The 22232-nt window shown below is 33.7% G+C and overlaps 1 protein-coding gene across 1 annotated transcript in view; it reads left to right on the forward strand.

Moving 5' to 3' along the window:
* The window catches only part of pio (zona pellucida domain-containing protein piopio), a 112593-nt gene that overhangs the window by 21830 nt on the left and 68531 nt on the right, over window positions 1-22232 (forward strand). The window contains exon 3 of the mRNA XM_072533019.1: window positions 20255-20303. Within this exon, the coding sequence (XP_072389120.1) occupies window positions 20255-20303 (49 nt within the window). The remainder of the gene's footprint in view (window positions 1-20254; window positions 20304-22232) is intronic.

Raw genomic sequence — 22232 nt, forward strand, 5'->3', positions numbered from 1 at the left:
ATTGTGTTTTGTAATTTTATTAATTAATGTTGCTAATTGTTCTATGATTGTTGCTCCACAATATTTCAGTAATTCGTTTGGTATTCCGTCTTTACCTGCTGCTTTTCTGTTCTTCAGATTTTCAAGTATTTTCCGAACTTCCTGTACATTTATATTAAGTTCTTCATTTGTGGTAATTCCTGGTGTTTCCGGTTTTAGCGTCGTTTGATTAATCCACGTATCCTTTTCTATGTGTTTTGGTTCTATTAGTTCCTTTACCTCTGTTCTTTGACCTCTTATAAAGCGCCATATTTCCTTTTGCAGACCGTAAAAATCATGTTCCATTTCTTTCAAAAAGCATTCCCAGTGATTATTTTTTATTTTTTTTTACAAGTGCATGTTTCGTTTCTAATTGTCTTGTAATTTTGCTTTTCTTTACATTTTTAATTCAGTTCTGTACAAAATCATGGAGTTTTTCGCCTTTTAACCATTTATTTTTATTTATATTTCTTTCACCAAGAACTTTCTTGGTTGAGGATAAAATATTAGACTTAATTTTTGCCTAGCTTTCTTCGACACCATCACTTTCTGTGATATATGCGTGTCTCCTTTTTTCGGTTATTGTTTTTGGAAAAGGTATCTTGTGGAGTCATCCTGTAATCTTTCGACTTTTATCTTTCTGGTGTATTCTGGTGTTTTGTTATCAAATATATGTGTTTTCATTCGGATTTTGCACAATACCCATTTATGATCGCGTCCTATTTCTGCTGATGTTATAGTGTTCTTACATCCAAGATTTGAGAGGGCTGTAACTCTCTATTCGACAGAATATAGTCTATTATAGATCTTTGTCCTCTACTGTTTTTAAAAGTATATTTGTATTGTTCTTTGTGAGGGAAAAATGTATTTTTTTTTTATTTAGAGAAAACATAATCCACATCAACCACGCAGGGTTATTAGTGGAGTAACTTACACAAGAGTTCATTTTATTTACATTAAATAGATGTATATAAACATAAATCTTTTAAATAATTTATTACATGGTCAGTGTTTATGGTTAAAGTGGTTTTGATGTCATCTGAAATTCAATATTTTCTTCTTGTTTTGTCGTACGGCCGTAGCGTCCTCCTGGTTTTCAGGGGTTTCTGGACGATCTACAACCGCCGCTCTCGAAGAGGATCTCAAGTTTCGAGAGTCCATCTTCGTATTTAAGGAGTTGATTGAGATACCGGCCGCTACGGGCAAGAAGTTCCGCCGAGCCTTTGTGGTAGGTGAGGAGACACCGGCAATCAAAATTCTCTAACAGTTCGAGCTTTCTTACAGACAAAATATTCTTACACTGAATTAATATGTATTAGAATTCTGATGCGTGGTGTATAACTCAAGTTCCACAAAGATGTCGGCCTTCTCGCTTCGGGTAGCCGCGTTCCCTCTCCTCGAGAGAGGTACAAGAATGCTGGCAATGTCGACTCTTCCTGTTGCCAGTCGCTTCCTATAGCTACCTTTTTGTTAACAGTAATTCATATAGTTACTATTTACATAAGGTTTTGGAGACGAAGTGGTATTGCAGCTCAACCTGATCGGAAAAGCAATTACAAGTCCCCGTCGGGGCTTTTGTTCCCCGACAGAATCTGAATTTGTTTCTCTGGTTCATTGTAGTAATCTTTAGAAGTTAATTCAGGGTTATGAGAGTTTAAAACATTTTCCATAAAATCACATATTTCATTGAAATTTAGTATAAATGGAGGTGATCTATTTTCGATTTTGTCTTTGATGGATTCTAGGGAGTGAATGACATCTTCGCGGGGGGTTTTGGAAGAGGTTTTGGGTTTCTTTTTTGGTTTATATTGTTTAGGGGTATTGAAAACGGATGAGTCGGTTTTTGGGTTGTCTTCGTTAATTTCAGGAGACGATATGTTATATCTTTTTAGCTGTTTAGGATTGACTGCATTATTTAAGGTTATTGGTGTTGTGGTGTCGTAATATTTTCAGTGTTATTTACAGCTGGTGCTGTTGTTTTGGAAGAAGAAGACGAAGTCTTTGGATTATCTTTTGACATGTTTTGGATGAGGTCGATTTCCGTAGTATTTTCAGTGTTATTTACAGCTGGTGATGTTGTTCTTGAAGAAGAAGACGAAGTGTTTGGATTATCTTTAGATATGTTTTGGATGAGGTCGGTTTCCGTAGATTGATATATTTTATCATGGTCATATGATGGTATCAGGTTTAGATAATGACGATGTGATTTGAGTTGAATCTGAGAGGGGAGTTGAAGGAGTATCATTAGGTTCATGAGGTTTAGATAATGATAATGTGGTTTGGGTTGAATCTAAGAGGGTATTTGAATTAGTTTGTTTTGAAATGTGCGCGCATTTTGATTCTAGATGACCAATTGTTTTACATTTGGAGCAACTGAATCCGTCTATGAAGAGAAATACCCGGTAGGAAGTATTATCATGAGTTATGGTAAAAGAGTCAGGAATAGACATATTTTCCAGAGGTGTAATGAATGATTGCCTTCTAAAGCTCAGAACATGACTGTACTCACTTTCAGACATACCTACGCGAAGAAAAGTGATTTTGGATACAGTGTGAATACCAAGTTTTTGTAATTCTTGTTCAATTATTTCGTTCGGGATTGTGGGACATACATTAGATATTAGAAGTCTCTGGGCTGGAGAAATTAATCTTCTTACTTTGGCTTGACATCCATTTATTTCTATATATTTATAAGAATAAAGAAGAGCATCAACAGTATTTTTTGAATAGAGGTATATGCATATCCTATTGTTAGCAATTCTGGAGGCAAAAAGCACATTAATTGGACCCACTAGTGATCCAACAGCTACCACGTAATCATGGATTTTTGTACCTTCAATGCTGTAAATGACTATTGTTTGTTGTTTTGTTGGATGTTTAAAATAATTTACGACATCTGAGTAACTGTGTTTAGTGGAGTTGTGTGTAGTATTATTGTTGTATGAAGTCATTTTATAAATCTTTTTGTTCTCTGGCGCATGGATTGCTATCACATTCAGAGGTTTGACATCCAGTTTAATTTTTACACTTACTATTTTTTTAGAGGTATATTTACATTCTTGTACTTGGTGTAAAAATTTTCTGTGTACTAACACGGCGACTCCTTCTTTGGCTCTGGTTTTTTTCGCAACACCACTGTAAATCATTAGATAGTCATCTAGTATAATTTGACCATTTCCTTTTTTTTCGTCTCTTGTAGTGCTCATATGTCTATATTTTTTTCTACAAGCTCTTTTGTAATTTCCTGCCCTCTTGTGTTTAGAAACATTACGTTCCAAGTACCGATGTGAAGTATATTTCTCGTTTTCCATAAATTAGTTGTCCAATTTCTCGCGTTAGTCGTCGTAATGAAATGATTTCTAAAGAATACACAGATTATTAAATCCATTTTTTTTAGATTTGTATGTTTTACATTGACTTTAAGTTGAAAAGTTCCATTAAATTAGTGCACTTCTTAACTTTTCTTTAATTATTTCATCATAAACCAATTATAATGGTTTAATTTAGGCTTAATTTGCCCGTTACACAAAAAGGGAAACCAACTGGAATGCAATAATTACCGCGGAATAACTCTCCTAAATACAGCATACAAGATATTGTCAAATATTTTGCACGAGAGATTAAAGCCTTATACTGAAATGTTTCTAGGAGAATATCAGGCAGGATTCAGGCGTGGACGTTCAACCATTAACCAGATCTTTACACTACGACAGATCCTCGAAAAAGTGCAAGAGTTTAACATAGATATGTATCATATTTTTGTCGATTTTAAAGCGGCATATGACAGTGTCTTAAGACCAAGTCTTTACAACGCTATGAATGAGTTAGGAATTCCAAAAAAACTCATATGTTTGATAAAAGTGACAATGGCGAAGATGCTATCAGCAGTAAAAATTCAAAACGACTCGTCAACCCCATTTCAAATACATAGGGGGTTAAGACAGGGAGATGCGCTGGCGTGTCAGCTTTTTAATGTCGCCTTAGAAAAAATTGTACGAGACGCGAATTTAGATAGCAGGGGAACAATATTTAATAGATCAGTCCAAATTCTAGCATATGCAGACGACGTGGACATTATAACAAGAACTAGGGCGAGAACTGCGGAAATCCTAACCGAGCTAGTAGCAGCAGCAGAACGAATGGGGTTACAGATAAATCAAAATAAAACCAAATTCATGGCGACTAACACAAACACAAGAGCTGGAAATGTTGACACAAATTTAATCATCAATGACCAAAACTTCGAAGCAGTCAAAGAGTTCATATATCTAGGGACATCGGTTAACTCCAATAATAACACATCTGAGGAAATAAAAAGGCGAATAATAATTGCAAATAGATGTTATCATGGTCTATCAAAGTACTTAGCTAACAAACGTCTGTCTCAAAAAACTCGTATAAGGCTGTATAGAACACTGATAGTCCCCGTTCTCACATATGGATCAGAGGCATGGACGCTAACGAAAACAGATGAATCCGCTCTATCCATTTTTGAAAGAAAGGTGCTACGTAAGATATTCGGAGCGGTCTGTGAGAACGGAATATGGAGGCATAGATATAACTTTGAACTGCAGAATATCTATAAGCATACGTTTGGTGGTAAAGATATTACCACTATAATTAAGCGAAACCGCCTGCAGTGGGCGGGACATGTAGCCCGGGCCCCGGAGTCAAACATGATAAAAAAGATTCTAACAGCGCAACCCGTGGGAATAAAAAGGCGGGGTAGACCAAAGCTGAGGTGGATGGACGAAGTAACACAAGATGCCGAGAAGATCGGAGTCGGCAACTGGAAAATGCAAGCGAGGGACAGAATAGAATGGCGTAGAAAGCTTGAGAAGGTCGATGCCCTCTAAGGGCTGTAGCACCAAGATGATGATGAAGATGATGATAAACCAATTATAATAGACTAAAATTAAGATGGATTTATTGCAGATTAATCAGGTATAATAAAAATATATTACTTTTTAAAATATAATAAAAATTGATGTATTTATAAGAAAAAAACTGTATTCCTTAGACGTTTTTGATTTGTTTATTTTTTGTATCGCACGTCCATGGATGGCCCAGAATTTGTACTTTAAAACTGTGCAGATTTCTTTACTTCGTAAAGAATTTGCTTTCGTTTCGTTGACATTTGATGGCCCAAAAAAACTTCAAGCATTTTATGTTGTTCGTCCTGTTGTAAATCTCCTTCACGCTTCTTAAAATATTTCTTCGTTGTTCTATGACGACAGAAAAACAAGAGTAGAATATTTACTCACTAAATCTAACGTTTCCTGCTGATGAAGATCGATCGTAAAATAAAACTTTGGTTAACATTCTTCAAAGTTACGACTCTGGTTATCGTAGTTGTATCAAATATATAATTTTGTAACCAGGCGGAAACTGGCAATTCCGTGGAGCCCTATAAGGCACCAACATGCGGCCGTTGACCGTTAATTTCTTCTTCAGTGATAAACATACACGTTTAGTTGATGATACGCTGATAGGATCGTACGTAGCAATTGTTTTCTAAATGGAAAGTATAAATTTTCGACATTTGGTGGAAACAGGAAAAAAACAGCTAGTGAAATATTACTATTAGAGTTAAAACTTACATAAGTTACAATTAAATGTAAGAAATGTGTATTTAACTAATTATTTTATATTTTGTAAATGGTTAATATATTAAATCGTTTCAAAAGAGACAAATAACGCTAAATGTGCTATTTGAAAAAAACAAAAGTATAGTTATTTTGGTCATTAAAATTGTTGTACTGACTTGATCGCAAGGGGGCAAGTTTTTATTTGGAGTATTGGACAATATAGAGCAGAGTTTCCCAAACTTATCTAAACCGCGACCCTTTTTTGCTAAAAAATTTGTTCGCGACCCCCCAATTTCCCCCACTCATTTATTCAATATTATTTGACAGAAATAGCGTGCCTAATTTACAATTATCTGATGGTTTCTCAAATTTAATTTTACTTTACTGTTTAAGTTTAAATCAAAAACAATTATTTTATTTTAATACAATTATTTTAATGACTGCGATCTATCCCACTAGTAATTAGTAGTAGGTACTTCTGCCAGAATAGCATTTACAATAAAAATAAATAATAAGAAGTCGACCGCACATTGTACACCGCGACATATTAGCTTGTGTCTACATCGCAAAACTCTTCCATGATAATCGCGAAAGCGCTCGCTACTAGATGGCACTCTGGAACGTTCTCGTAGCCTCGTTTTGGATTTATATAAGCGGCGATGCGCAACGAAACCTCAGTGCGAATCCAAACAGCCTATGGTGGCGAACACGGTGTTGAGTAATGAGTAAATATTTTACGACTTACTTATTCCCGTTTACGTATTTACGTCTACGATAAATTATAAATTATGGATAAGTTTTTAAAAAGAAGTGCAGAACCATCTACGTCTGAGAGTGGCAGTAGCAGCAATAAAAAGAAAAACAGATTCTACATTGATGAATATCTTAAATATGGTTTTACCGTTATTTCCAATAAACCACAATGTGTTATTTGTGGATTTGTGACAAAGTCTTGTCAAAAGAAAGCATGAAGTCATCAAAGTTACTTCGACATTTAAATAGCAAACATCCAGACAAAAAAGACAAGCCCGTAGAATTCTTTGAAAGAAAGCTGAACGTCCTTCACAAACAGCAAGACAGTTTTCCCTTGGCAACCACTACTAATGAAAAAGCATAATTAGCAAGTTATAAAGTTGCTTATCGTGTTGCCAAAACTAGTAATCCGCACACAATTGCTGAACATCTGATTTTTCCAGCAGCTGTTGAAATAGTACATATAATGTGTGGGGAAAGAGAGGCTGCAAAATTAAATACAATACCTCTGTCAAATAATACTATCCAAAGAAGAATTAGTGATATGGCAGAAGATATTCAAGCGCAAGTTGTGAAAAATCTTAATAAATGCACGTACTTCTCTCTTCAAATGGACGAATTAACAGATATATCTAACTGTGCCCAATTTATTACGTTTGTAAGATATGATACAAATAATGGCATTCAAGAAGATATTTTATTTTGTTCCCCATTGGAGACCAATACCACTGGAAAATGTTTACTCGACATTTTTGTGAAACGTACAAGTAAATATGATATTGACTGGGGTAAATGTATTGCTATATGCACAGATGGCGCTAAAGCTATGATAGGACATAAATCTGGTCTTGTCGTCAAATTACAAGAAATAATGCTTAATGCCAAATGGAGACATTGTTTTTTATATCGAGAAGCTCTTGCGTCCAAAGCTTTACCTCCTGAAATGGACTGTGTTATGAATACCATCATTAAAGTTCTAAATTCCATTAAAGGAAAAGCTTTGCAGACCCGTATTTTTAGAAAAATTTGCGAAGACATGGGTGCTTTATTTGAAAATCTTCTCTATCACACCGAAGTAAGGTGGCTTTCAAGGGGCAACGTCTTAAAAAGAGTATTTCACTTAAGATCAGAGCTTTTAATGTATTTGAAAGATGAGAAGTCCCCATATGAAAATCAATTTTCCGATCTTATTTGGCTTCTAAAACTAGGTTTCCTTGCTGATATTTTTGAGCAATTAAATATTTTAAACAGTAATTTACAAGGTCGCGACATTAATATAACTACAGCCACAGATAAAATTAAGGCGTTTCTAAGAAAAATCGATTTATGGTCGACCTCACTTGGCAAAAAACAACTCGATTCATTCCAGTGCCTTCAGGAAATTATGAAAATGTATCCAAATACAGTGCTACAAATTTTGAACAAGTTTTTGCTGACATGCATGTTACTTTGCTCAATTTAAAACAACAGCTCTGTGATTATTTCCCCGAAGAAATTCAAAACAGTTACGGCAGTTGCAGATGGATACTAAATCCGTTTTTAGCCGATTCCTTTCAGCATGTTGAAATACCAATAAACATGAAAGAAAAACTTATTGAAATATCAAGCGATGGAATGTTGAAGTACCAACTTTTTTCCCAGAACTCGGACCAATTTTGGACCGAAAAGATGCAGGAATACCCCCAGTTGGCGAGTGAAGCTGTAAAATGTTTGGTTCCATTTTAACATCATATTTGTGTGAGTTAAGTTTCTCGTCTATGACTGCCATTCAAACAAAAGTTAGAAATCGTCTCGTACTTGAAAATGATATAGTTGTGTGTATCTCAAATACACAGCCTAGATTTGAAAGATTAGTTTCACAGAAACAGGCGCATAGCTCTCATTAAGATTATAATATTTGACTTTGTTTTACTCTTTTATTTTTACGGACTTTAATATTTAGTTTTATATTTCGTCTGATAATTAATTGTTAATTTCTATTTACGGCGATGTTAAAATAAAAATACATGATCTAACAAAGTGGTGCTTTTGTCTTATTTTGGAAATGTTCGGCGACCCCCTAGTACCTCATGGCGACCCCCCAGGGGGTCGCGACCCCCCACTTTGGGAAACACTGATATAGAGCATTCGACACGTCAGTAAGAATCACGGTGCTAATTTTATAGTTCCCGATCAAATCCAATATTTCAGTGGTATAAAGAATAGTAAAATAATTAAAATTGTGTTACTATAGTTTAAAAGACAGTGTAATATTGTGAGAAAGAAAAAACTGAAAACTGTGAGTTGGTGCATATTTTTCAAATAAATTCTTTGAGTTCCAAATGTATAAATAATCAAACAAGTTTCGTGTTTCCGTGTTCGGTTTTCGTAGGATTAACTTTTTAAGCCGAACTTATATTATGTGTGCTACCACGGATTGTGATCTTCACGTCTGTACCAGGATAAGTTTTTTACAGTAGACAGTAATATTTATAACTTTAATGCACAAAGTAATTAAAAAAAATTTTGAAATTAATATTGAGTAACAGTAATACCTAAATATTTTCATAGAAAGTTGCTTCCATAAATTTGTATTAACTTCTGAAATGATTCTTTCGTTTTTAATCGTGAATTTAGTTTTTCTATTTTCATTTTTGACTAACTGAAGAACTAAAACTACTTTTCATGTTCCGCTATTGTGACGGCAGGAAAATATTGTTATATTAACACTTTAACTGCCAGGTAAATTCAGAATAAACTTTGTACCGGGTCTTCTGGGCCAAAATATTTTTTTCTTCCTAATTATAGTGAAGTCGTTTTACCCTGTCGTATTTCGGATTAACGCCCGAAAAATAATTTATGACTCTAGTTACAGCCACTCTGTTATGCTTTTCCTTTTCTACCTGCTTTGTGGTACCGAACCTCCTACTGGTCGGCTGTAGTACTTGAGGATAAATCAGCGCTACCAAAACAATTTTTTTATAATTTATAAGAAACTATTTAAAAAACAAGAATTCCGAATTTGCCAGACAATTTGTGTTTCTTGACGAAACATGGATTTGTGCGAAAGGAAATAATACCAAATCATCCTGGCAAGATGATTCTACCAAATTCTATTCGAGTACTAGTGCGAATAATGGCAAAAGATATATTATATTGCATGCAGGAAATACGGAAGGTTTTATACCCAATGCTAGTCTTATATCTTCTTCGACAAAAAAAACTGATGATTACCACGGAAATATGGACGCCGATATGTTTGAACATTGGTTTGAGGAAAAATTATTAAAAAATCTGGAAAATCTGTCATTAATAGTCTTAGACAATGCTTCGTATCACACCAGAGAGGAGGAAAAGTTTCCCACAAGCAGCTGGAAAAAAGAAGACTTAAGAAAGTGGCTGTCGGAGAAAAATATAGAACACGAACATCTAGTTTTAAAAGCTGAATTATTAAATAAGTGCAAAGAACACATTACTGAGAAAAAATTTGTCGTTGACCAAATGGCACTAAAATATGGTCATGAGGTCCTAAGACTACCACCATATCACTGCCAGTACAATCCAATTGAATTGGTGTGGGGTATCACTAAAAACTACTATGATAAACATGCATGAAGACCACCGACGAAGCCAGCGTTTTACAACTCTGGCAAGATGCACTAAACCAAGTCAATGAGGAACAATGACGGAAATGTATTGAGCATACTGAAAAAAAAATTTATAGTCATATGAAATAGAACAAGTTATTGATGAAGACCTTTAATTATTCGTAATGATGAAGATTCAGATGAATCGGATAGCGAGTCAGATAGTGATGATACCTGTCCATAGATTAAGACGTAGATAGAAAAATTAACACAAAAGGGTACCAATCACCAAAAAAAAACACATGCAGGAGAGAGCCGGAGGCACGCCGCACGACATTCTTGAATGCAAGCACCAAAAAAATTTGATTAGCAAGTAAGGTAGATTAAGGACATGACTGGACGAATGACTGGGTATTAGACGACGGATGGAAAAGATTCGATGCTTGCTCGCTCTCGACTGCACTTGGTGCAGAAAAGGGAAAGCAAGTATCGGCACACACAACCATCATTAGATCGCCGAACAATTGCTTTGACCGGTAGTGATAAAGCCAAATGGGCTAACCTACCACTTAAATGTAAATACACGGAAATCTCCCATTGCCCGACGGGGGATACCGCGAAATAGTCGAGACCTGGCTCCAAAGACCAGGGGCGGAGGAAAGCCGGGGCTGGTTGCACCGTAGGAGGACAACCTACCTCGTTGGGTTTGGGAAGGTGTGTGTGGGAAGTAGGAATAAGTCTTTGTTTTATATAGATATATATTTTTATAGATATATTTATAAAATATATAAAAATAAAAATATAATACAAAATTTTGAACACCCAGTATTAACATTGGCAAATTTTTTTGTGCTTAAATAAAAATAGAGTTGATTATACGCTGAAAAATAATTTTTGTTTTTTCAGCATTAATATTAACCACAATATTAATTTTTAAAGTTGCATATATGTAATATGAAAAATTTTTCAAAAACTTTAAATATCTCAAAAACGGCTATTTTTTCGAGAATGGTATCCCAATAAAAATCGATCCAGAATTTTACGTAGATTCTAAAAAAATAACAAAAAGCACAGTTTCTATTTAAAATAAGAAATTTAATGGCGACTTCCGGTACAACCGGAAGTGCTAGAAGAATGCAAATATTTAAAAAATTAAGAATGCTTTGCATAACCCATTATTCCAAATTTGCAGAAACCAGTGACGACCAGAACTTTGAAAACTTTTACCCAACATGTTGCGTGAATGACCCTGTATATTTCATACTCAATGTTGTTCAATTTACATTATGATATTCAATTATTATAAAACATAATACAAAGTTATTTTATTAAAAAAATCCCTAATGTCGTATTATCAAATTAAGAAAACCGTACATTTTTAATTTGAGAACCGCTGACTACCTGAGGCAAATCTGAACAGACACTTTTATTACTTATGCGACAGGCTAAAACGATCCTACTATACACTATTTGTGTTTGTTTTTGGTGATTTTTGTAAAAATTGCTATGTCCCCATATGGTGCACGTGGCCTGCGATTGTGAACTTGTTACTAATGTCTAGTTGTAGGCCATTATTACCACAGGTGGACAAACAATAAAGGTCAAATAGTCTGTTATCTCTCCAGTAAGAGAGTCACACGTCTAGATGTTTCAGTTTGTTATTTGCTTCTGAAGGGAGCGTATCGTCGACTTCACGATTAAAAAAAGTTAATATGACACACGATAACAAACAACTCCGTTCTTGAGAGTTGGAATTAGAAGCAGAAAACGCTGCCGTTGAGTTGGAGGAGTTTAGGAAAACGAATATGAGTGATGGTTTTTCTAATTATTTTGATTCTGATTTGGATCCTATATATAATATAGATGCAGCGTTGACGAGTGAATCCGACAATGAACCTGTAGCGAAAAGTAGGAAAATTTTGAGAGAAAAGGTTTATTCAACAAAATCTTAAATAATTTTTTAGTTTGTATAATCCGATTTTTTTTTTTTCAATTAGATTGGCTTCACACAAATGCATTTACGTTTGTTCTACCTATTAAAAATATATCATATCAATTGTCACAAAACCTTGATTTGCGCCTAATAGATAGAGTAGGCATTTTTTGAAAATGTACTATATATCGATGTTTTTTTGTAGGAAAATCTTGTGTTCAGTCATCTCGAGTAATAGAGTAAGAATCAGACAGTTCTTTGACTTAAGGCGATCATTTTTTGGCAGATACTGTTAAGACAGAAGAAAATTCTTCTGGACTTTACGGAATCTGATAATCACAGAAATATATTATTGGGGATCCTATTAAGGATGAGTCTATCGACAAAACTGTTGACTCTTCACGGCATAAAAATAACCATTCTAAGAGGCAAAACTAAGAAGCGTAAAAATAAAATGGACTTCAACCCAAAAAACACTGGTAAAACCAAAAAAATCCCAAGAAATTGAGAAAATTGATAAAGATTTGATATGCTGAAAAACATTGACACAAAACCAGCAGAAATATCTTATGCTTGCGATGATTACGGGAAGCATGTGACGAATAAGCTCAGAGTTTATTCTAAGAAAACCAGAGCTGTAGTGCAGTATCATTTTAATAACATACTTTTTGATATAAGCAGCTATGATAATATGAATAGACATAAAATCCAGCAAACTACTGTTCACACAGAGAATTCGTCCTTACCTACACCAACTAGCAACATTTCTATCCCCTATTTCTACGCCAAATCCACATAAAATCGTACTTAGTGAGGCTTCATCTACTGAACTATTATTTCTATTTAGCAAAGTCAAAACTCAGGATACATCAAAGCCAACGGAAACAGTTGCCAACTTCTTATGTAATTTCACTATTTTTTTATATAAAGCATATTATTATTTTATTGCTTTGTTTGTCTAATAATGGGACTACAAATGATACTTTCAATATAAAAACAAAAAAAACTAAATGTTATTTCTTACCTTTATGTTGTTTTTAAATCTTAGGATTAGAGCTCGAATGTTTCTGCTACAATGACACTTTGTTTCGATATTTTAAATCAATACTGAAGACTGGTAAAATAATCACCAGAAGCTGAAAACATCAATGTTAAGGCCAAACGATCTTTAACCGATATAGCTTTCCGTAATTTTGTACTGTTCTTTTCAACTATAGGTCCAATTAAATTTATTAATTCCTCAAAATCTTCACAACTCAATTAAGTGAAATTTTTTAAGTGGATGAGGTCTACTTCTTGTAATAACAAATTATTAGTACGATGTAGATACAATTTTTGTACCCACTGACTACGTCTTATTTTCTTCTTTTTGTAAATTTTACACATAATAAAACAGGCGCTAAAAGCTGTTGCTAAGTCAGTGTTCATTTATGTATCTAGTAAACTTCCAATTTTTGAGAACAAGAGACTCCAAACACTGCAAGAAACTGGAACTTTTTACGCAAACGAAATTCTCGCGAACCGCACGTTTTTTTGTTTGTATTGTTCGTTCTGCTTGTTCCTCTGCCCTCAGTTAGTTCTGTTCGTTTGGGCTAAAATGTTTGGACCCATCTTAAGATTCGACCAAATAAAAATCTTCTAACAGTTACGAAATTGATTTTCATATACTCAATAAACCTTTAAAATCTTTTAACTGTAATTGTAAAAAAGGAGACATTATGTCAAGATTTAATTTTGAGGCCGAAACTAATAGTCTAAAATCTCAGTATACTTTCATTTTTTCTGATGCGTCAAAGAGGGACAACAGAGTTGGTTTTGGTATTTTCATTCCATCCCTAAATTATAAATTTTCGTCACGTCTTCCCAATTAAGTATTTACCCTTAAGTATTTACAAAGCAGAAATAATTGCCATACATGATGCAGTAAAAACTGCCATTAATAAAAAAATTAAAAATGTGATAATTTTCTCAGATTCATAGGGGGCTATAACAAAACTCTGTAATCCTTCTTTTGCAATACATTCTGAATATTGGGTTCTTACGACAAAAAGGCTAATTGCTTCATCTAACATGAATGGTTATAATATCCAATTATCCTGGATACCGGGTCACTCAGGTATACCTGGGAATTCAGAGGCAGATACTTTGGCCAAAATTGGAACAGATCTTATTCCCAGAAAAATAGTATATGGCATAAAAGATATTTTAAATTTCTTAAAACAGGATATTTTAAACATTTTTAAAGATAAATGGAGAATCTTAGTCTCAACCAGACATCGTAGGTATGCTAGAGTTCAATCAACATTCACCAATAAGACATGGTATGGCAATTTAAATTATAAAGATAGGAGACACATCACAACTATAATTAGAATGCGTACAGGTCATTGCCTGACTAATGCCCATCTTTTCAAAATTAATATAAAAGATTACCCTGCCTGTGAATGCGGCATGATAGAAAATCTGAATCACATATTTTTCGAGTGTCCTCTTAACCATATTCCTAATTTGGACTTATATAAGTACTTTGTATCAAAAAAGAAAATATCACCGTTATCCATGACTGACATTCTATCCTCTCCGGAAGACGAAACTATAGAGATAATCATGCGTTTCATTAACATTAATAAAATCAAACTCTGAAGCTCAACTATCCAATTTCCCTGATGTATCCTATAATCCTATAATTCCCAGATGCAGATTCAGATCACTTTATAGTTGGAATACAAATGAAACAACTTATTCCAGTGCTTAGAAACCAGCGGAAGAAAAAGTATAAAGCAACCAAACCTGTGAGACTACTGACAGAAGAGAAACAAAATAAATATGAAAGAATAGTCAGTAGAGGATTAGATAATATTGCAGAAAGTGGGGATATTGAACAAACATGGATGCAAATAAAAGTATGTATGACCAAAGCAGCTCAGCCCAGTAATAGAAATATAAAACACGAATACAAAGAATGGTTCGACTATGAATGTAAAATAGAACTAGATGAACGAAATAAATTAAGAATGAAAATGATGCAAGAAAAAACAACAGAGATAGAGAGAAAATACAATGAACAAAGGAAAAGAGCCAAAAGAATAATAAGATCTAAGAAAAGAAAATACAATGAAGGTAAATTAAAATGTGTAGAACAGAGCTATAAAAATAGAGAAATTAGAAACTTATATCAAGGGGTGAAAAATGAGAAAAAGGGATACCAAGGAAAACCTGTACACTACAAAAACAAAAATAGAAGAAATTTAGTAAGTGACGAAGAAATATTGAGCAGATGGAAAGAATACTTTGAAGAACTTTTAAATGAAATTCCCACAACAGAATATGAAGAGGAAGAAGAAGTGAAGGAAAATGTCGATCAAGAACGAATAGAGGAAAGACCGCCTAACGAAAAAGAAATAAAAGAAATAATAGAGAAACTAAAGAATAATAAGAGCCCAGGAAGAGATGAAGTAACAGCTGAAATGTTTAAATATGGAGGACCAGTACTAATTAAGCATTTGGAAAAGTTGCTAAAAGACATATGGGAACAAGAAAATTACCGAAGGAATGGACCGAAGCGACACTGTGCCCTTTTCACAAAAAAGGCGACAAAAGTTTATGCCACAATTACAGCGGAATAGCCCTACTAAATGTTGCATATAAAATACTTGCAGTATATATAAAAGATAAGCTATCTCAAAATATAGATAATGACATAGGGGAATATCAATGTGGATTCAGAAGAGGGCGCAGCACAGTGGATCAAATTTTCCTATTGCGCGAAATACAAGCAGAAAGCTACGAATATGGGAAACCTACAATGGCCCTATTTATCGACTTTAAACAAGCGTTCGATAGGATAAAGCGCAAAGAAATATACAAAGCACTACGTGAAATGGGAATTAGTGAAAAACTGATAAGAATGGTAAAAGTGACACTCCGAAAAACAGAGAATATGGTTAAAATAAATGGTGAAGAAACAGATAAGTTTGAGGTCAGTGAGGGGGTGCGACAAGGAGACCCACTGTCATCGCTGTTGTTCAGTATCGTCCTCGAAGTTACCATCAGAGAAGCTGGAATCAACAGGTCAGGACTTATATATCAAAGAAAACACCAATGCTTAGCATTCGCTGACGACATTGTACTGATAGCCAGAAGTAAGCAAGAATTAAAAGAAATAATAAAAAGATTAGAAATGAAAGCGAGAAAGAAAGGGATGTACATAAATGAAGAAAAGACCAAATATATGGAATGGACAGAAAGAGATTACCTACAAGAACAATACCTGACAGTAATAACAGATGAAAAAACATAAATTCGAAGAAGTAGAAATATTCAAAATATAAAACGTTTTTGCTTCTATAATAGAAGCAAAAACATATCTAGAAGGGCTAAGATAAGAATATATAAGACAGTAATAAGACCTATTGTATTATATGCCAGTGAAACATGGACAATGAACAAATCCGAGCAAGTCTTGCTGCAAGTCTGGGAAAGAAAAGTCCTCAGGAAAATATTTGGAGGTAAATTATGGAATGGTATATGGATAAAAAGACCAAATATGGAATTAGAGGAGATGTATGGAGAGCCGAATATCGTAGGGATCATAAAGTCACAAAGACTGAGATGGTTGGGACACATCCAAAGGATGGAAAACACGAGACTGCCAAAAAGAATTCTAATGGGAGGAATAGGAGGGAAAAGGAAGAAAGGCAGACCGAAAACCAGGTGGAAGAAGGATGTTGAAAAAGACATAGAAAAACTTAAAATACCAAACTGGAAAAATAAAGCAACAAACAGAAAAGAATGGAAAATAATAGTAACCCAAGCCATGGGCCTTCTAGGCCTGGAGAGCTAAATTATATATATATATATATATATATATATATATATATATATATATATATATATATATATATATATATATATATATATATATGTCCTATAATCCTGCCTGTTTTAGTGCTTTGGTGTTGTCCTCTTATTCCATTTGTTGTATTATTAATTTGTCCTCCAGTATTACTGCCGTAGATCAGAAAGCCGATACAATAATAGCGAAGTTATAAGCTATATAGAAACAAGAAAAGCGTTAACACGAGAAAAGCTCTAGTTCAGTGAAGTTTTCAAAGATTCCTGCATGGCCCAGAGCCAGACAAAGTGGGGTCTCACTCAAGTCGGGCTGGCAATTGCCTTGCAGCAAAGCCATCAATACAACAAGACAAGACAATCTTCTAACATAACCTAAAAAAATACTCCTCGGCATTTACCTAAAACAATAAAATCCAAAATTGTTAAAAATATCTTCTCATAAACCATAAACACCTATTTAAAGTCGTTAGTCAGCTGTATTTTTATTTTACCTTTCCTGTTCATTTACTAATTATTCTCGGTTTCTTCTTGAGCGACCACAGCCGCAAAAAAATGTTGCTAGTTGAGTGCACATCTTATTATATAAATCTAAAACTTGAAAATTATTAACTGTCAAGGTTGTGTCGGTGAATTATTTAAGATTGTTTTGTTTTGATTAGCTGGATATACATACCATCTAAACAGTTAACAATCCGGAATTTCTTAATAGGTGGAACGATTGATGATTCGCTTGTATTTAAGTTTAGCTGTTAAAATATTTTATATTATCTTGTATTTGTTGGAGATATATTTTTCTTGGAGAAATATTGTGTATTCTTTATATTGTAGACAGACTACTTATCAAAAGCTCCCCAATTTGAACAACAAACAATTAACAGATAAAAGTGTTTTGAATTACACACCACCAATTTGGTAAGTGTATTTTTGATGGCACAAAAAGGTTTAATCGAGTCAAAAGATCAGCGTTATCTTTGCTTTTATTTTTAAATGAAACCACTAACATTTTTCCTATGGTTTACCTATTTTCGATTAGTTGACCACTGACTATAAACCTTATAGAATGAATTTTTCAGTCAAAAGAGGAATATTAAAAGAGTACCAAAGCCATTGGCCTTAATCATGAATCAGAAATTTTTAATCGGAAGGTATACACATAAGTGGTAACAATTATCAATTATCTCATGTAGACAGAAGATATGGTATTTGCTTAAACCATAACCACTCTAAGGAGTACCTTTAAGATTAAAAAGGCAAAATCAATCAATCAAAAAAATATAAATAAGAAGGATTTTAGATTGAAAATTGACTTTACTTTACGGAGTTTCTTGAACCACACTATATTAAATATAAAATTAGTATTTCTTGGTTTTAGGTTCAATAAGTAAAAAATCACATGTTGTTTACGAGATACCATGTACTAACTGTGAAGGTGTCTATATTGGGCAAACCAGTCAATTGCTTTAATCCAGAATTCGTTTTCACAAATAAGACAAGAACAAGTTGGCTGCTCTCTCAAAGCATGAGAATGAGAAGAAGCATAAATTTGACTTCGAAAACATCAAAATTTTAAAAACCGAGCAAAGTCAAAAGAAGAGGGAGATATACGAATCAATAGAAATAAATAGAAGTACTAACGCAATCAATGACAAAAAAGATACACAGAATCTAAATAAAATATATTTTAATCTGATTTAAATAATAATAAATATAACACTTGAATCATGAATTGTAAATTTTCGACCACACAATATCGGTCAGTAGATTAAACAGAAGAAGTTAATTGCGGGCAGCAACTAAAGAGGGTATTTATTTATAATCACGGCCGGGCCAAAAACGTATAAAAGCACGTTTTTCGATCTTATTTACTCTGGTTATAACCAAACTTGCCTCGCTATAGAGGGTTATAGTTCAATAGAAATTTCACGGAACATCTAATGTACCTAGTTATAAGCGAAACCTCGTTATAACCGTGTTGGTTATAGACTATGTGATGGGCTTCTAAATTTCATCCAAGCGACTTTGTGGCCCTATTATTTGGTTCTCTGTCCTTGCCTGTGATGAGCTTCTGCAATTATTTTGCACATGCCCTATTCTTTTGCAGTTAAAATATCTTCTGTATTGATTCTGAGATTTTTGTTGAAGATTCTGCAGTAGGATGCTCAATATCTGGGATAAAATAAGTTTTTGGGTATCTTCGGTTGTGACTTCTTCATATTCACGAAACCATATTCCTTTTACTGAGATTAGTGCTTTATCCAGCGTTTTGAGGTGTTGTAATCGGAGAGCTTGTTGCATTTTAACATCCTGTAGTCCATCTATGAATACCACAATACCAATTTGTACCAGAAAATCTCTAGCTACCTGAGGGTACGCCAAATATAATAATCTTTTAATATCGGCTTCATATTCTTGCAAGCTTTCGTTGTGCTTTTGATATCAAACTTTCAGCTGACTTTGGAAAACCTGACCTTAGATGTTTCTGGCCATATTTTGTCTCTAAAGCTTGAACGAGACTGGTATAACTGGGTGCATCCTGGGGAAAAAATGTCATTTCTTTCTCACTCCAACCATTTGACATTTTGCTAGATGTAATTGTATTAGATTCAACTATGGAAGGTGATGACTCTATTAATTCAGATTCGACAGTAGTTATTGAAACAATATTAGATAAAGAACCTTGGGTATTAATTTTTCTTTCTACCTGAATTATTTCTCTTTCTTAATTAGATTTTAAATCATTTTATTGTTGTTTTATTTTATCTCCAAAATCGTTCTGTTTTTCTTCCAATTTGTCTATTCTACTAGTAATTTGACTTATCTCTGACTGAAAATTTTTAAACTAAATGTTTAATATTATATTTTGAATGAAACCTTTTTTTTTTTTCATCCAGTAACTGGCTTCGGCTGTTGGATACTTTGGTGTATAAATAAATAAATAAATATGAGAATTTAAGCTGTTTGATCTTGGGTCCATCTTTCTCTACTACATTATTTAAAATAGAGCATTTCTTCGAATAATCATAACGTTGAATATGTAGAAAACTCAAAGTTACGTTCAAAACAATTGTATAATGAGTTTTTAACATCCAGTGCAATAAATGAACAAAAACAATCACTATAAATAATACGTTTAACGGGATATTAAACATTTCCTAATTATTTCATGAATCTAGAAAAGACTTACGTTTGATTTAAACGCCTTGATTTAATTCGTACAACTATGATGTGCAAAGATACAGTGAACGGAGTGTATATATTTTCTGACGTTCTACTCTTCACTAAACATTTCAGGAATTTTCGATGACATCTCGAAAATTCTAGATTTCTCGAATTACTTCTTCATTTTCGTTAAGGACATTTTTTATATGAAATACATCTCACGGTACTACCGCAACAATATGTTGCCCTTTTCTTATGTGATAATTGTATTGTATTACATTTAAACTTTTATTATTTGTTTTTTCACAAATGACATATTTTTAATTACATTTTCATATATTTATTGTTATATTGGATTATAATATATATTTTTGTATTTTCAGTGTGTTACTGCATCCACAGCCATCGCCACTATCATCCCTTCGTCAACGAGTAAGTTCACTTTTAACCTTTCGCTACCATAACAAAATTTGCTGGAAAATAGCTCCAACGGAATTAAACGCTTTCTCTTAATTACTACAACAATACATACTTGGTGTTGTACAAGACCGAATAATTAGTTTTAAATGGGTGTTTCACTTGTTATTTTGAATTAAAGAAAGAATTTCAGTTACATTCGTACGCAAGAGGAGTGTGTAGTGAGTTGCAAAATCAGATATTTTATAACGTTAGAGAATTAGCACACGTTGATTATAGACGTTATATATAGTGCAAAAAAAATATTTGAACGGACGCCTTAATTGGGCACAATTTTTTTTAGGCTTCTACTTTTTAAAACTTAATAAATTTGAGACCCGAAGAACAAAAAAAAATTCTAAAATATGACCGAAAAATAGATTAAATCTCAATCAAAGTCACTGTGATTAAAGAAAGTTAAAAGAAAAAATAAAGCAATAAAGCAAGGATGATTACTTGTTACACATCTATCTATCTATACAGCCATTGCTGTCCCATTTTTTACATAGGCCTCCTCTTCCTTCTTTCACGTCTCTCTATTGTAGGCAGTTTGTATCCACTTCGGGCCTGCGTGTTTCTTCAAGTCATCTGACCATCTCATTTGTGGTCTTCCTCTTTTTCGTTTGTAACTATATGGTCTCCAGTGTATAATCATCTTATTCCATCTGTCGTCTTTCTGTCTTATGGTATGTCCAGCGAACTTCCACTTAAGTTTTTCTATCTGTGTTAATACATCGGTCACTTTGTTTTGTTGCGGATCCAAGTATTTCTTTTCTTGTCCGATAGCCTGATGTTCAACATTTGCCTTTCCATGGCTCTTTGGGTCTTTGCTATTTTTTCCATGTTTTCCTTTGTAAACGTCCAAGTTTGAGAACCGTAGGTGAGAACAGGAAGTATACATTGGTTGAAGACACTTGTTTTTAAATATTGGGGGTATTTTCTATTTTTTAATATATAGGAAAGTTTTCCGAAGGATGCCCAAGCCAACCGTATTCTTCTCTTTATTTCTCCGGTCTGATTTTCTTTATTTAATTTAACTAGTTATCCCAAATATACATATTCTTTTACTTGTTCTATAGTTGTTTGTGCAATTGTAATTATTATATCTTCTGGTTGGTTGGTCATAATTTTCGTTTTATTATAATTCATTTGTAGACGTATTTTTGTTGATTCGCTATTTAATTCATCCATCATATTTTGTAATTCTTCCCTTTTATCTGTTATTAATACAATGTCGTCTGCATATCTCAAGTGATTCAAGTATTGGCCATTTATGTTAATACCCCATTGAAATTTCCTCATAACGTCTTCCAAAGCTTGATTGAATAGTTTGGGTGATATAGTGTCACCCTGTCTGACTCCTCGCCGTATCTTAATCGGCTCCGTTTGTTCAACTATTTTGATGGATGTTTGCTTGACGATATATATTGGAAATTAAGTCCGTATATCTATAGTCTATTCTCCCATTTTGTAAAGACTTCTTTACTGCCCAATGTTCCACCTCGTTGAATGCTTTTTCAAAGGCTACAAATGCCATATACATTGGGATTTGATATTCGTTGGCTTTTTCAATTAATATTTTTATCGTAAGCAGATGGTCGCTTGTAGTGAATCCTTTTCTAAAACCGGCTTGCGCTCTTGACTGGTAATTATCTAACTTAGTTTTTAATCTGTTTGTTAGTAGTTTAGTTAACAGTTTGTGCAATACATTCAGTAGCGTTATGGGCCTATAGTTTTTCAGATCTTTTCTATCGCCTTTTTTAAATAGTAATAGTGTTATTGTCTCGTTCCATGTGGTGGGTATTTGTTTTGTGTTTAATATTTTATTTATTAGTACATAAAGGACTTCCACTGTAGTTTTCCCCCCATTTTTTAGCATTTCCACAGTTATTCCATCTTTCCCAG

Source organism: Diabrotica undecimpunctata, chromosome 5, assembly GCF_040954645.1.
Source record: "Diabrotica undecimpunctata isolate CICGRU chromosome 5, icDiaUnde3, whole genome shotgun sequence".
NCBI classification, from domain to species: Eukaryota; Metazoa; Arthropoda; class Insecta; order Coleoptera; family Chrysomelidae; genus Diabrotica; species Diabrotica undecimpunctata.